Raw genomic sequence first — 15,924 nt, 5'->3', positions numbered from 1 at the left:
ACACACAAGCACCAGACTTGATCGCCGGAACAACAGGCTTTTATTGTAGGTTTGAATGAGCTCACAACAATCACAATAATCCCCTAATTTGGAAATGACCAATAAGGTGTGTTAGATTTCGAAAGCCAATGTGTCGATGACCTAATTAGCGCTAATTTGATGATGTATGTGTTTGCAGGACTTTGCATCACACAGAGGAATGGCGGCGTCTGGTGTCGGAGCTCATTGCTGTGTGTTACAGGTTGTCTGATGTGGCCTCTCCTGTGGTTCAGAGCTCTTCCCCAGAGGGGCTCATCCCCATGGATGCTAGTACAGGTCATTCATGATTACACTGTCTACATATTTGCACCTGGATGAAGTATTTGAGTAGGTTGTTTTGATAGTCTTGCAAGTTTTCACATGTATATAATATCTGGCACAAATGTCTTAATTTTATGACTTTTTTGTCATGGTAATTGTAATCGAACGTAAGGGTTTAGGCTCTAAGTCAGGGGTCTCAAACTCAATTTACTTGGGGGCCACTGGAGCTAGGGTCTGGGTGAGACTGGGCCGCATCAGGTTTTCAAAAAAAAAAACCCAAAAAACGCATTTATTAAAAACAGGAAAATGAATAAACTTTGCTTTGCTCTGATAAAACATTCCACTGTTCTCAAATATCTTACTTTTTATTTTTCTACACAAAATAAGATGAAAAAAAAATCAAGAATAAAGAAAATCAATCAATCAGTAATAAATGAATAAATATAATAATAACAATAAAACGGCAAATAATAAAAACTTAAGAAACCACATATAGTTGGTGGGTAGACAAATGATTTTTTTCAGATTAAAATGAACAAAGCATTATTAGAGCCCTGTAGACATGACAAAACACGACTATAGTCACATTTATACTCTTTTTATTTACAACATATTGCGCAACTGCAGGGTCTTGAGACACATGCTAACTCGCAAACTAGAGAGCTAGCGACCTAAACGGTAGCATTCAAGTTATTTCCTTTAAACTTAAATAGCCAAAAACTTACCACTTCCACACTGATAGGGAGGATAACTACTAACAGTTATTTAACCTTTAACATGAACATTAATCAAACGTAATCATTTTTTACATACAGCATCCATATCAAACTTGTGCGGGCCGCATTAACATTAAACTTTCATATCAAGGCGGGGGCGTCAAACTAGTGTCCTGCGGGCCACATTTGGCTCGCGGGCCACGTGTTTCTTTGTAATTGTTTTTCTTTTTAATTGTGGTAATTGTTTTTAATTCTAAAGTTGATTTGAAAGTTGATTTGATACAACATGTGTGTTTCCTGTTCCAGACACCTCAAGCGGACTGCAGAGGATACTGCAGGAGATTCAACCCAGGGACACCAACGATTTCTTTACCAGCCCCAGAGAGCTGGATACGCATTATGAAGATCAGTCAGAACATCGGACCACATGTGTAACGTCACCAGGCACTGGTAAGTTACACACAACCGTAACACCACACCATTTTAACACCACACCGTAAATTGGTCTCCGGTTATTCTAGAGATGTCCTGATGGGGGCAGTGGTTGTTCTTTTCGTGCGGGACATGTTCCATGTTCCATGTTCCATCTTCAAGCTGTTGTCACAATGAAAAACGATCAAACTTCCCTTTTTCTTTTGTGTGGTTCCGCACATGTGCGTAAGTGTGCGGGCATACTCCAGGTGGCGAGGACTACAGGGTGACAGCCCAGATGGTGCTGGTGTGCTGCTGGCGGAGCATGAAGGAAGTGGCCATGCTGCTGGGGCAGCTGTGTCAGAGCCTGCCGCTGCACTACACCGGTGACAAAGCATGCACGCATGCTGGGATCATCACAGAGGAGCAGGTGAGACCTGGAATGGATGCCGCGTTTTCCTTTTTGCCCTCGTCACATGATGCATTTGGAGTAGTCATTGGTGCAACTATAAAAATGATCATTCGAACACTGGCTAAGTGAAAGTGAAACTAATTTACTGTTTACTGAAATAGTAAACTATTGCCACTGAATAAAAGTCATATAGATAATAATAAACAATCATGGCATTCCATTCATCCATTCATTTTCTACCGCTTATCCTGACGAGGGTCGCAGGCGTGCTGGAGCCTATCCCAGTGATTAAAAAAAAAAAAAAACTCTAGTGGGCACAAGGCCTGGGACAGATACTACACTGGATCTTAGCCAAAAGGCAGAAAAGTGATGTTGACGTTAAAAACATTCATTCATCCATTCATTTTCTACCGCTTATCCTCACAAGGGTCGCAGCCGTGCTGGAGCCTATCCCAGTGATTTAAAAAAAAAAAAAAAACCTTTAATGGGCACGAGGCCTGGGACAGATACAACACTTGATCTTAGCCAAACGGCAGAGAAGTGATGATGACGTTAAAAACATTAATTCAATCATCCATTCATTTTCTACCGCTTATCCTCACGAGGGTCGCGGGCGTGCTGGAGCCTATCCCAGTGATAAAAAAAAAACAAAACTATTGGGCACAAGGCCTGGGACAGATACTACACTTGATCTTAGCCAAAAGGCAGAGAACTGATGATGACGTTAAAAACATTCATCCATTCATTTTCTACCGCTTATCCTCACGAGGGTCGCGGGTGTGCTGGAGCCTATCCCAGTGATTAAAAAAAAAAACAAAAAACTAGTGGGCACAAGGCCTGGGACAGATACTACGCTTGATCTTAGCCAAAAGGCAGAGAAGTGATGATGACGTTAAAAACATTCATCCATTCATTTTCTACCGCTTATCCTCACGAGGGTCGTGGGTGTGCTGGAGCCTATCCCAGGGATTAAAAAAAAAAAAAAAAACTAGTGGGCACAAGGCCTGGGACAGATACTACACTTGATCTTAGCCAAAAGGCAGAGAACTGATGATGACGTTAAAAACATTCATCCATTCATTTTCTACCGCTTATACTCACGAGGGTCGCAGGCGTGCTGGAGCCTATCCCAGTGATTAAAAAAAAAAAAAAAAAAGCTCTAATGGCCACAAGGCCTGGGACAGATACGACACTTGATCTTAGCCAAAAGGCAGAGAAGTGATGATGACGTTAAAAACATTCATTCAATCATCCATTCATTTTCTACCGCTTATCCTCACGAGGGTCGCGGGTGTGCTGGAGCCTATCCCAGTGATTTAAAAAAAAAAAAACAAAAAACTAGTGGGCACTAGGCCTGGGACCAATACTACACTTGATCTTAGCCAAAAGGCAGAGAAGTGATGATGACGTTAAAAACATTCATCCATTCATTTTCTACCGCTTATCCTCACGAGGGTCGTGGGTGTGCTGGAGCCTATCCCAGGGATTAAAAAAAAAAACAAAAAACTAGTGGGCACTAGGCCTGGGACCGATACTACGCTTGATCTTAGCCAAAAGGCAGAGAAGTGATGATGACGTTAAAAACATTCATCCATTCATTTTCTACCGCTTATACTCACGAGGGTCGCAGGCGTGCTGGAGCCTATCCCAGTGATTTAAAAAAAAAAAAAAAAAAAGCTCTAATGGGCACAAGGCCTGGGACAGATACGACACTTGATCTTAGCCAAAAGGCCGAGAAGTGATGATGACGTTAAAAACATTCATTCATTCATCCATTCATTTTCTACTGCTTATCCTCACGAGGGTCGCGGGTATGCTGGAGCCTATCCCAGTGATTAAAAAAAAAAAAAACTATTGGGCACAAGGCCTGGGACAGATACTACACTTGATCTTAGCCAAAAGGCAGAGAAGTGATGATGACATTAAAAACATTCATTCATTCATCCATTCATTTTCTACCGCTTATCCTCACGAGGGTCGCAGGCGTGCTGGAGCCTATCCCAGTGATTAAAAAAAAAAAAACAACTCTAATGGGCACAAGGCCTGGGACAGATACGACACTTGATCTTAGCCAAAAGGCCGAGAACTGATGATGACGTTAAAAACATTCATCCATTCATTTTCTACCGCTTATCCTCACGAGGGCCGCAGGTGTGCTGGAGCCTATCCCATTGATTAAAAAAAAAACTCTATTGGGCACAAGGCCTGGGACAGATACGACACTTTATGTTAGCCAAAAGGCAGAGAAGTGATGTTGACGTTAAAAAAATTAATTCATTCATTCATCCATTCATTTTCTACTGCTTATCGTCACGAGGGTCGCAGGCGTGCTGGAGCCTATCCCACTGATAAAAAAAAAAACTTGAGTGGGCACAAGGCCTGGGACCGATACTACGCTTGATCTTAGCCAAATGGCAGAGAAGTGATGATGACATTAAAAACATTCATTCATTCATCCATTCATTTTCTACCGCTTATCCTCACGAGGGTCGCAGGCGTGCTGGAGCCTATCCCAGTGATTAAAAAAAAAAAAAAAAAAACTCTATTGAGCACAAGGCCGAGAAGTGATGATGACGTTAAAAACAATCAGGCGTATTCAGGTTGATGCATTTAATGCAAAATTGTATACTGGTCTGCAGTTTATGTGGGGGGGGGGGGGGGGCGCTACATGCCATAAATTGTCCAATTTGCAGAATTGGCAGTTATGCTAAACTCATCGTTTGTGGATGTGTTTGTGTCATAAGGAATGTGTGATGTTTTTTTTCATGTTTTTAAACCTTATTTAACAACAGAAGATGAAGTTATTGATTTACAGGTGTATTTTGGTGTATATTTTGTGCATGCATACACCTTTTATAATATTCAAAAACTTTGTCATGTGTCCTCAGCTCCATGTAGGTGCGCACCTATGATGCTTTTCCCACTTTTCTGACCTATGAATGTCGTTAGAATGTTGTATTCTCATGTTAAACGATGCCATGTACATGTACATTTGGAAGTGAGCCCTAAAGGAAGTTCGAGATGGCGTGGTAAAATCTTTGTGACGTCGCAGTGGAGTGGTCATGCCCCGAGACGGGCTGTGCGTGGAATCAATTAAAACAAGACCATGTTGGCAGGAAGCATAAATTAAATACAGCTGGAATTGGCGCAGATTTTGCAAAATCTAAAAAGTTTTCTGTGATTGTTATTGTGTGGAGCTGCTCTATAGGAGACCACAACAAAGGCTCGAAAAATGAGCATAATAGGTCCCCTTTAAAGATAATTTTCACTACGATGGTCTGCCCACTGAGCATTCCAAACAACATCCACAAGTGCACACGGTGAAACCTGGACAAGAATGAGTGGTTCAGCATGTTCAAGTCCATAACAACAAGAGCACCAGACAAAAGCTGTGTTTGGCTTCGCGGGGGGTAAAGGCTGTGTTTACATGTATGCGTCCGGTTGTTTTTAGCTGTTGACCTTGCATTTAAACTCCTGAGTGAGTAAGTGGGAAGTGTATGTGCTGAATGTGTGTCTTTGTGTGAAGTGTTGTTTGTGTACTTGCTCAATTAGTTGCAGGCAATTCAGCAAATATGTCTAAAATCCAGTCATTGGAATTTAAGGCCTGAAGACAGGGTTCAAACTTTTTCCATTGCGGGCTGCATACAGAAAAGTAAAGAATGCATGGCACCACTTTTAATATATATATTTTTTAATTTATTAAAAAGTTAAAAAACTTTATAGATATTTAAAGGCTAAACACTTTATTATCAGTCATTAATATCCACATTTTAGCTTTGATTTCTTTGCTGGGGGTTTCTTTTGGTCAAATTTTATTTCCATAATGAGTTGAGGACCAATAAAGAACAAGCTTCCCTGCCCCCGGGCCACACTTTGGGCATCCCTACCTTTTTTAAAATGTCTAAAATGTCTTAAATACAAATTTGTCAAGCGCATTAACGTTACTTTTATTTAAACTGGGTCTGTCAATCGATTAAAATATTTAATCGTGATTAACCAACCACAGTGGAGTGGGCGTGCCTGGAGGCGGGACGTGATTGGAATTCATTAAAACAGACCGTTTTCACGGGAACCACGAAATCCAAATAAATACAGCTGAATAGGTGCAGATTCTGGAAGGACTATACATCTTTTTTTTGCGCTGGTTATTGTGTGCAGCTGCTCTGTAGGAGTCCACAACTCAATACAAAGGGCCCTTTTAAGTCATTATTAATGCATTAATAACGGCAGCCCTAATTTTAACATGGAGAAATGTATTAGACGTGCTTTGTCTTTTCAATTTCTTATTGGTATTAATGGTTAGTACCACTACAAGTATTCTACCGGAAGAATACAGTGAACACGGGGGTGGGAGTCTTTGTTCATCATGTAGCACAACTACTTTTTGTAAAGTCCAGTCCACTTTATGGTACTTAAAAGTTGTCACCATCTCAATTCATAGCATTATGACTGGATGAATGAATGATATTTGAATATGTGACTTTGGTACTTTTAACAGTATCACTTCAGCGGTGCGCCTTATTATGTAAGAGGAAAATCTGAACCTCTGTTTTTATGACATACTTGTTTTCTTTTTTTTTTTATCCATTATTCATCAAGTCAACACTATGTGTGAGGGAAGAGTCTGGATGTGGCATTGACCGTCTGGGGGGTGAGCCCTGTTGTGTTTGGAAAAAGTCGGGTACGGGCAAAGTCATCCTGCCCTACCGCAGCGATGACATGCATGAGCACATGCATGTAGTACGAGAGTGCTTATTTGGAGCTAAAACATGTCTCTGTCAGCCAGCGTTCTGTGTTCCATCTCCGTTGGCCCGGCAACAGTACAGATGTTTCTGTCAGTGCCTTTGCACCATGGCAACAGCAGCGGTTGTTGACGGACGGTGATCAGCGTAGTCTGAGATTGTGCTTAGCGTGAGAATGATTTGTGCGGCAAAGATGTTTGTAATGGTTGTCAGTGTGGTTTGTTGTCCTGTCACAGCAGTTGACAAAGTGGGAGCCAGTGGGCTTTTTCCTGAAGGGACGTGTGAAAGACCACCAAAGTCACTTTTGACAGATCGGGTGTTTGGCATTGCTTGGTAGGGATCGGTTGGAGCTCTGCTTCCACGGAAGAGACTTCTCTGTTACTATGATTAAAAATACATCCCGACATGCTCATTGCCGTAAACTCAATAGGAGCATTACTGTCATCGCTTCATGCCTCCTACCATGTGGACTATTGGCTTAATGGTAATTACGTAATAGTTTAATAGACCAGACTAAACTATTACCGAACTGCTATATTAGAAAAGAGCTTTTAAACATTGGTCAGACTCATGCGACAATATATATAACGTCATTAATGCACCTCAATACTGCAGCCCCCCAAAATAATAAGGTGAGTTCAAGAAACAAACAAAACAGGAAGCCGGAGTCCGTGTCGTGTCTCGCTGCCACGTGTGTCTTTGGGAACAGAAACCTTGTTTTATGCATGTCAAACTATAAAAACGGGCTGCACGGCGGTCGAGTGGTTAGCGCGTAGACCTCACAGCTAGGAGACCAGGGTTCAATTCCACCTTCGGCCATCTCTGTGTGGAGTTTGCATGTTCTCCCCGTGCATGCGTGGGTTTTCTCCGGGTACTCCGGTTCCCTCCCACATTCCAAAAACATGCTAGGTTAATTAGCGACTCCAAATTGTCCATAGGTATGAATGTGAGTGTGAATGGTTGTTTGTCTATATGATGAAATGAACAAAGCATTATTAGAGCCCTGTAGACATGACAAAACACGACTATAGTCACATTTATACTCTTTTTATTTACAACATATTGCGCAACTGCAGGGTCTTGAGACACATGCTAACTCGCAAACTAGAGAGCTAGCGACCTAAACGGTAGCCTTCAAGTTGTTTCCTTTAATGGAATGGCCTTTATTGTCATTATACAAGATGTACGACAAAATTGGAGAGCTTCTCTTTTCAGTGCAGTAGTCAAGTTTAAAAAACAAAAAAGTATATAAAGTAGAGTAAATAGCCAAAAAATTACCACTTCCACACGGATAGGGAGGATAACTATTAACAGTTATTTAACCTTTAACATGAACATTAATCAAACGTAATAATTTTTTCTGGGTACATGATACCATACAGCATCCATATCAAACTTGTGTGGGCCGCACTAACATTAAACTTTGATATCAAGGCGGGGGCCTCAAACTGGTGTCCTGCGGGCCACATGCATGTTTTTGGACTGTGAGAGAGAAAGGCGTACGGGAAAGAACGTGCACAATCCACAATGAGTAGTTGATAGATTATATAGCGCACGGCTTCTTGCTGTGAGGTAGCCGCACCAACCACTTAGCCAACGTGCTTATATGCTCAGGAGGGATTCCAAAAACAAGAATTGAATTCTATTGTTGCTTTTTCAGTTTTAAAATGTGACTTTGATGGAGGAAAACAAATCGGCTCAGAGTTAGTTTTTAAAAATTAAATTAAAAAAATAGAATTTCATAATTCCCAGAGTATATTGCAGGTTCAGTAGAAAGAAGAGCAATCTCCAAAGTGCTTCCTAACCCATTTGGGCCGATGTCATGGGTTGAGCCATGCATGTAATTAGACTTGGGAAACTTCTCTGTCCACAGGGAAGTTTTTTCAGGGAAATAGACACGCTTGCAAACAGGAAGTTGATGTCTAAATAAATCCTTTCCTCCGCCCTGCTTGCTTGGCCTTTTTAAACCGTTACACAGACGGGAGCCTTGAGGAAGAAAGCTTTAAATACACAAAACAACGGCCCGGCTTGGCCTCGCTCGGCACCGCAGTGGTCTGGGCCCGGCAACCTCGACCATCTAACACAGACTGCTGTTTTTACTCTGGTGAGGTCAGGCCTGTCCTGGGAGGCCATTCCGAAAACCGACGTGATAAGTCATTGTGCTTGGTGCACTTGTGGTTTTACTCATTCTGTGCTCGGGTGTTTAAGTTGGTCTACATTATGTCTGCAGGGTCAGTCGAGTTTACTGAAGCGGCATTTGGCTGAATAAACGGGCTGCCTCGACTCTCCATTTTTCTTCCACGTGTTCCAAGATTTTTAGATTTTATGTTCATCCGTCCATTGTGGATCTGAAAAGCCTATCCCAGCAGACACTGAACACATCATGGCTCAATAGCTAGGCTATTAAGTTGCTGTGTTTTGAGCTTGTTAGCATTTTTGGAATGGATTCATTGGATTTACATTACATTGTATGGTCATGGGCAGCATGGCGGTCTAGTGGTTAGTGCGCAGACCTCACAGCTAGGAGACCAGGGTTCAATTCCACCCTCGGGCATCTCTGTGTGGAGTTTGCATGTTCTCACCCGGTTTTCTCCGGGTACTCCGGTTTCCTCCCACATTCCAAAAAAAAACATGCTAGGTTAATTGGCGACTCCAAATTGTCCATAGGTATGCATGTGAGTGTGAATGGTTGTTTGTCTATATGTGCCCTGTGATTGGCTGGTGACCAGTCCAGGGTGTACCCCGCCTCTCGCCCGAAGACAGCTGGGGTAGGCTCCAGCACCCCCCGCGACCCTCGTGAGGAAAAAGCGGTAGAAAATGTATGTGAAAATGTATGGTCATCACCTCGTACTTCGGTACGTGACAAAAATAAAATAAAATTAAAAAAAACCTTAAAACTATATTAGGAAAGCAGAAAGTGAACAAATGTAACAAAAAATAAAAAAATAAAAATCCTTAAACTATATTAGGAAAGCAGGAAGTGAACAAATGTAAAGCGCCCCTTGAATGTACCTGTACTTTGTGTTTGAATCAGCTAGCTTGAAAATACCAAAACAATTGAGTTAAAAAAATAGAATTAAAAAAAAAAAACTTAAACAATATTAGGAAAGCAGGAAGTGAACAAATGTAACAGTTACTGATTGAAAAAGTACCAGATGGAGGGGTAGGATTTAATAAGCTTTGCTTCTTCCTACTCCTTTCGGACATGTGGAACTGTGAACTGATTATGTGATGCATTCAATTGTAATCTGATGCAGGTTTAAATGAAATAAAACCATTACCATTACCATTTTGTTTATCAACCTGTGTTCGTGAATAGTAAGGTGCCATTGCTGAAGTCTCTTAGTTTAAATGTTATGTCTTAGCCCACATCCAAGAAAGGGGTCGTTTTGGATAGTTTTTTGTTTGTTTGTTTGTTTGTTTTTTTTGCACTAGAACTTTGTCACTCCTCCCTGGTGCCCTCTGTGCCACCCCTGACTAAGCCAAGGGTTGGCTGCCTCAGTGGTGGCGGTGACACCACAGCTTTAATGACAGGGCACTAGAGCTCCGCGTCCGCCTCGCCCTGCCGCCTCACCTGCTACACACTCACCAGTTTACATACTGCCACAGAAATGGCACTTGTGTGTGTGTGTGTGTGTGTGTGTGTGTGTATAGTTAGAATAATGTTGCTAACACTATTACTAACTGGATGGTTTTACTTAGACTGGCCATTATGCGGATGTCTCAGCATCCTTATTTGAACACACTTGTCACGCTACTGCCATGCTGCTGTCCTGCTGGACATGCTCGCCGCTCAATGGCCGAAAACCAAGTGGTGTCTCTAAAGCCAGCCTCTTGCCAGTGGTCCAGCTGGACTTTTCATGCCAAATAGAGGAAAGGCTAAAGTGGAGCTGCAGTTCTTTTAGTGGAAAAACAACTTCTCTCGTTTGCTTCTAGTTCAACTGCTTAGCAGAAAGCTATGTCAGCATTTGATTAGCCATTATTGGATTACATAACTCAATTGTTTTGGTATTTTCAAATTAATATTTTGATGATTCAAACACAAAGTACAGGTACGTTCAAATGGGCGCTTTCATAAATTTATTTAAGGACTTCCTTTCTGTTTTAACTAAGCATCTGGAGAAAATCCGGTGGTCTCGCTCTGAGCTGATTAGACTTTCCGACTTGACAGTTAGGGTTTTTCAGAGTATTCAAAGAAATCATTTTGAACGCTATCAGCTATGGGCAGCTGAGTGGAGCATGTACAGTATCAAGGATGAAGTTATTCATTAAATTCAGTTGCGACTAGGAAACAGTATTTAAACTGTATAGGCCGTGGTTAGCAACATGACTCCATTCAGAAGGTCGACTTTTTGCATGTTTTGAATGTAATGGTAATGGTTTTATTTCACATTTCAGATTACAATTGAATGCATCACATAATCAGTTCTCAGTTCCACATGTCCAAAAGGAGTAGGAAGAAGCAAAGCTTATTAAATCCTACCCCTCCATCTGGTACTTTTACAATCAGTAACTGTTACATTTGTTCACTTCCTGCTTTCCTAATATTTTTATTTTTATTTTTATTTTTATTTTTATTTTTATTTTTATTTTTATTTTTATTTTTATTTTTATTTTTATTTTTATTTTTATTTTTATTTTTATTTTTATTTTTATTTTTATTTTTATTTTTATTTTTATTTTTATTTTTATTTTTATTTTTATTTTTATTTTTATTTTATTAAATTTTTATTTTTATTAATTTTTTATTAAATTTTTATTTTTATTAAATTTTTATTTACATTTTTAAATTTTTTTTTAATTTAATTTTTTTAGATTTGTTCACCTCCTGCTTTCCTATTTTAGTTAAATTTTTTTTTTTTTTTTTTTTGTCAGGTACCGAAGTACAATGTAATGTAAATCCAATTAATCCATTCCAAAAATGCTAACACAAAACACGTTATTATAGCTTTATTAATACATATAAATCTCTGTGTGGAGTTTGCATGTTCTCCCCGTGCATGCGTGGGTTTTCTCCGGGTACTCCGGTTCCCTCCCACATTCCACACACAGGAAGGAGGAAGTGGAAAAAGCATGAGGGTTGTAGCGTGCAGGAGGTTCCGGATGCAAGCGCGTTGGTTCCAAATATGAAAATATAGTTCATGGTGTCATATCTGTTTATACATTTTCATGTAAAACAACCATAATTTGTCATTTATGCTGTGGCATGTGTGTTTAGATATTTTTTAAAATATGTATATATATATTTTTTTCGTTAAATATACAGTATATGGGTACATTTGTGTCAAAGTGAAAGTTATACTTTTAGCCTAGAGATTTCTAGACATTTATTGGAAACAAGTTTGCAACTGACATTGCTTTTCTCATCCATCTTCTTCTCCAGGAAGAAGCACCGTTCTGCTTGGTGCCAGCACTCACTATTATTATATTGTGTTGCATTTCATATTTCAATGCAGATTCTCTCTCTGTCACAGGTGAAGGGGGTTGGCTTGTATTTCCGTCAGCAACTTCTCCAATCCCGTCATCGTGGCGCCTTTGAACTGGCTTATGTGGGCTTTGTTCGCCTCACTGACATGCTATGCAGGTATGTGGTAACATATACAGTACAGTGGAGAGTGTTGAAAGGTAATATACCGCTCAAGGGCTGCGGACGTAAGCCTCCACATGAAAAAGATAAGTGTTGAGCTACCTTGTAATTAGCCCGTATGCACATCCTCTTCAGTCACTCTTCATATGTTATGATAAATATGACTGCTACCAGGTATTAAAAATAAAAACAAAAGATAGATACCATAATTTCCAGTGTCTATGGCACTACTTTGCTGTAATGCTTTGAACCCTGTGGCTTGTATCAGCTTAAGGAAAGTAGTACTGGAGTAACGGCTCATTCGGAGTCACTCCAAAAGAGTACTTGTACAAAAGAGTACAAGTTCATGAAGTTTTATCTACACGTTTTCCACTACACTATCACCAACGGGTATTGAAAGGCCGGACTAATACGAGAGGATAACTCAAGCTAAATGGCTAATTTGCTTCAAGACAAAAAGTACTCGGACCGTGACAGTGAAAGAGAGACCGACAACATGTGTGACAAAGGAATTATGAGGCTGTTCAGTTTTGAAGAAGAGGTCGACTTTAGTGGTTTTACTTCCCAGGAGGCACGGCGGTCGAGTGGTTAGCACGCAGACCTCACAGCTAGGAGACCAGGGTTCAATTCCACCCTCGGCCATCTCTCGGCTCGTGCATGTGTGGGTTTTCACCGGGTACTCCGGTTTCCTCCCACATTCCAAAAAACATGCTAGGTTAATTGGCGACTCCAAATTGTCCATAGGTATGAATGTGAGTGTGAATGGTTGTTTGTCTATATGTGCCCTGTGATTGGCTGGCCACCAGTCCAGGGTGTACCCCGCCTCTCGCCCGAAGACAGCTGGGATAGGCTCCAGCACCCCCGCGACCCTCGTGAGGAAAAGCGGTAGAAAATGAATGAATGAATGAATAACTCAAGCTAAATGGCTAATTTGCTTCAAGACAAAAAGTACTCGGACCGTGACAGTGAAAGAGAGACCGACAACATGTGTGACAAAGGAATTATGAGGCTGTCCAAAAAACATGCTAGGTTAATTGGTGACTCCAAATTGTCCATAGGTATGAATGTGAGTGAATGGTTGTTTGTCTATATGTGCCCTGTGATTGGCTGGCCATCAGTCCAGGGTGTACCCCGCCTCTTGTCCAAAAGATAGCTGGGATAGGCTCCAGCGGGTAAAAAACAAACAAAAAAACACATTTATTTAATTAAAAGTTAAGAATCTTTTTGTGTATTAAATATCCCATGTTACATTGTGGAAACTGGTAGTTAAATGAATACCTCTGAAGTTTTGTTACTGTTGTATTCCAACAGAGGAAGGCTAGTGTCTTGTAAAATGAGGGTGAAATTCTCGTGGTTGTCTGTGTGTGTATGTGTGTGTGTGTGTGTGTGTGTGTTCTGCTGCGTGGAAGCATGCATGTGTTTCAGGAAGAGAAGAACAGTGTGTGGCTGGTATGCAGTTATGGGGTGTTGATTGCAGGGTGTTTAGCCCTGAGTCTTTTGATGCTCTGTCTTGGGATCTGGCATCGGTGTGTTCCACCGTGTTTGCGCCTGAATATCTCTTTATGTGCTCTCCTCTTTCTTGATCCCATCGTTTCTTTCTTTTTGTGTCTTTGACGTGACTTTAGCACTCTTCTAGCCATCCATTCATGTTAGTATTTGCCTACATTTACGGCACATACCTAACTAAGCATGTGTGGGGTGAACTCTCACTCATAACGTCATTTAATTGTTTAAATATATCTCTTTTTGTGGACATGTGACAAAGGATTGTACAGTATTTGCTTATTTGTATTAACAAAAAAAATGCTCAATAATTGCTTGTACATTACACTAAAACTGTCTGGTTTTCTGTGTGGGAAAGGAGTGGAAGTAAAGTCCTGCAGCAGCTTCCAGCCTATTGGCTCTCCAAGGTCCTGGAAGAGGTCAAATCCAGTGACCCTTTGTCCAAACTGTGTGCTACCCGACGCAGTGCTGGAATACCCTTCTACATTCAGGTGATTATGGTTGATTTTAGTGAAAGTCACTACACTTTGCACAAAAACGAGATCTATTTGGCTTACATGTGCAATTTCAAGATAAACCTAAAATGGACCGACCCTTGCAGGTGAACTTAATTTTTTAATGCATCTGTCCTAATGCCCGATGTTTCAGTACTTTATAGACAAATTGCTTTTTTTTAACAAATAATTGAACGGCAAAACGTGTCTGTGATGCCTTCAACATTTATAAGTACAGTAATAGATAAACTTCCTTTATTGTCATTGCACAATAACACAGCAGTGAAATTGCCAACGAAATGTCATTGCCTGGCTCCTGTATAATAATAAATAATAATAATAATAATGTGGAGAATAAATAGATGACATCAAATATGAACAACAATGTACAGCGTAAACAGTAAATTGCACAAATAATTTAAATAATTTTGAATAAATAATAATAATTTAATAATAATAATAATAATCCCTCATTTATTGAGGTTCATTGGTTCCAAACCCGACAGTGATTAGTACATTTTTGGAAGTATGATTCTTTATTTATAAATAAAATATATTTTTTGTTAAGTCGTTTATGGCCTTCTAAATATGTTTTTAACCTTCTTAGAGCCCTCTAGACATTTTATAACACCCCCATACTCACCCTTACTTTCGTAGTACCCAATATAGTTGACATAATAAGACTTTCCGGGCATAAATAAGACTCATTCTCATGTGTGTTGCTGTAAATGTCTTCCAGTGGTAGTGGGAGTTGCATGGCAGGTGGACAGGAAGTGTCTGTGGTTCAGAGTTGAGTTTCAGTTTGCCATGGGTTACGATTGCAACAGTACCCCATGTGTTTTTATTAAGGATGTTTATTCGGTATTGTTGTTCCTGGGAATAAATAAGTACAACATAAAAGTTGTTCCCACAATTAAGTCTGGTGCTTGTGTGTCTCACCCAACATTACAGTAACATTACTGACACCTAGCGACCTTGCAAAGAATACTACATATGGGTGACGAATGACTGATATTCCTTCTTTTGTTTAACAACATTCGTTGGCACGAGGAGGTTGGCTGCAATTTTGTGAAAGAAGGATGAGATTCTGCCTGCTTCTGTTCTTGTTTACTATGAAGTACAGTTGCAATTAACAGTTCTTGACATGTCGTTAAAGTACTCATGCTGGAAGAACTTTTCGAGTTTCTTAATTGTTGTTTTGTTTTCACATGAATAACGCATGCACTCGTTGTCCTTTGGTTGACCCTCTTTTTTTTTTTTTAGTCCCCAGTGCCACATACCTCGAATAATGTCCTGACTAACACACTTCGACACATGTGTGACTCACTGTTTTTTTCCAGCCGTTGTCCTATCAAATTCCTGTGAATGGAAAAAGACTAGAATCCTGATATCAAGAGCTGTTGTTTTATTCAAGCAGTAATCCGCTTCAGAGGTGCTAGATGTCCAGAGGATGCTAGTTATGCTAGTATAAAAGTCGTATTTTTTATTTATTGTATTAATTAATGAACCAAGCTGTTTCTAGGTTGACTGCCTTCTATCTGAGTATAAAAATGGCTAAACTCAAATACCCCGTATAAGGCATTCAGAAGATGCATTCAGAGACATAGTCATGGTATATAGTGTTCTACTCTGGTCACTACATGTCAGTAAGGTTAGACGAGACAAACAAGCACCAGACCTACTCACCGGAACAACCGGCTTTTATTGCAGGTTTTACAGCAGTTTCATTAATTCCTAACACGGGCTATTGTTACATTTT

General features: G+C 40.3%; 1 protein-coding gene, 1 long non-coding RNA gene and 11 pseudogenes across 3 annotated transcripts in view; 1 reads left to right on the top strand and 12 right to left on the bottom strand.

The window, feature by feature from the left end:
* Window positions 1-15,924, top strand: part of thada (THADA armadillo repeat containing) — an 87,046-nt gene that overhangs the window by 11,046 nt on the left and 60,076 nt on the right. For both annotated transcript variants that reach the window (XM_078793828.1, XM_078793829.1), the window contains exons 19-23: window positions 179-315; window positions 1,323-1,466; window positions 1,679-1,857; window positions 12,056-12,165; window positions 14,030-14,162. In XM_078793828.1, the coding sequence (XP_078649954.1) occupies window positions 179-315; window positions 1,323-1,466; window positions 1,679-1,857; window positions 12,056-12,165; window positions 14,030-14,162 (703 nt within the window). The remainder of the gene's footprint in view (window positions 1-178; window positions 316-1,322; window positions 1,467-1,678; window positions 1,858-12,055; window positions 12,166-14,029; window positions 14,163-15,924) is intronic.
* Window positions 1-15,924, bottom strand: part of LOC144901043 (uncharacterized) — a 91,013-nt gene that overhangs the window by 56,105 nt on the left and 18,984 nt on the right. The gene's annotated exons all lie outside the window — the stretch shown is intronic.
* Window positions 1,966-2,210, bottom strand: LOC131124149 (U2 spliceosomal RNA; annotated as a pseudogene).
* LOC144901201 (U2 spliceosomal RNA) lies at window positions 2,294-2,384 on the bottom strand (annotated as a pseudogene).
* On the bottom strand, window positions 2,441-2,556 carry LOC131124147 (U2 spliceosomal RNA; annotated as a pseudogene).
* LOC131124153 (U2 spliceosomal RNA) lies at window positions 2,636-2,724 on the bottom strand (annotated as a pseudogene).
* On the bottom strand, window positions 2,804-2,891 carry LOC131124142 (U2 spliceosomal RNA; annotated as a pseudogene).
* Window positions 2,971-3,062, bottom strand: LOC131124144 (U2 spliceosomal RNA; annotated as a pseudogene).
* LOC131124146 (U2 spliceosomal RNA) lies at window positions 3,150-3,241 on the bottom strand (annotated as a pseudogene).
* LOC131124156 (U2 spliceosomal RNA) lies at window positions 3,321-3,409 on the bottom strand (annotated as a pseudogene).
* LOC144901203 (U2 spliceosomal RNA) lies at window positions 3,489-3,582 on the bottom strand (annotated as a pseudogene).
* Window positions 3,670-3,754, bottom strand: LOC144901200 (U2 spliceosomal RNA; annotated as a pseudogene).
* On the bottom strand, window positions 3,842-3,930 carry LOC131124148 (U2 spliceosomal RNA; annotated as a pseudogene).

Source organism: Doryrhamphus excisus, linkage group LG10 (assembly GCF_037039965.1).
Source record: "Doryrhamphus excisus strain RoL-2023G ecotype Guam linkage group LG10, RoL_Dexc_Guam_v1.1, whole genome shotgun sequence".
In the NCBI taxonomy this organism is placed as follows: domain Eukaryota; kingdom Metazoa; phylum Chordata; class Actinopteri; order Syngnathiformes; family Syngnathidae; genus Doryrhamphus; species Doryrhamphus excisus.
Note: the sequence above shows the minus strand (reverse complement) of the source record. Positions and strands in the feature narration are given on the sequence as shown.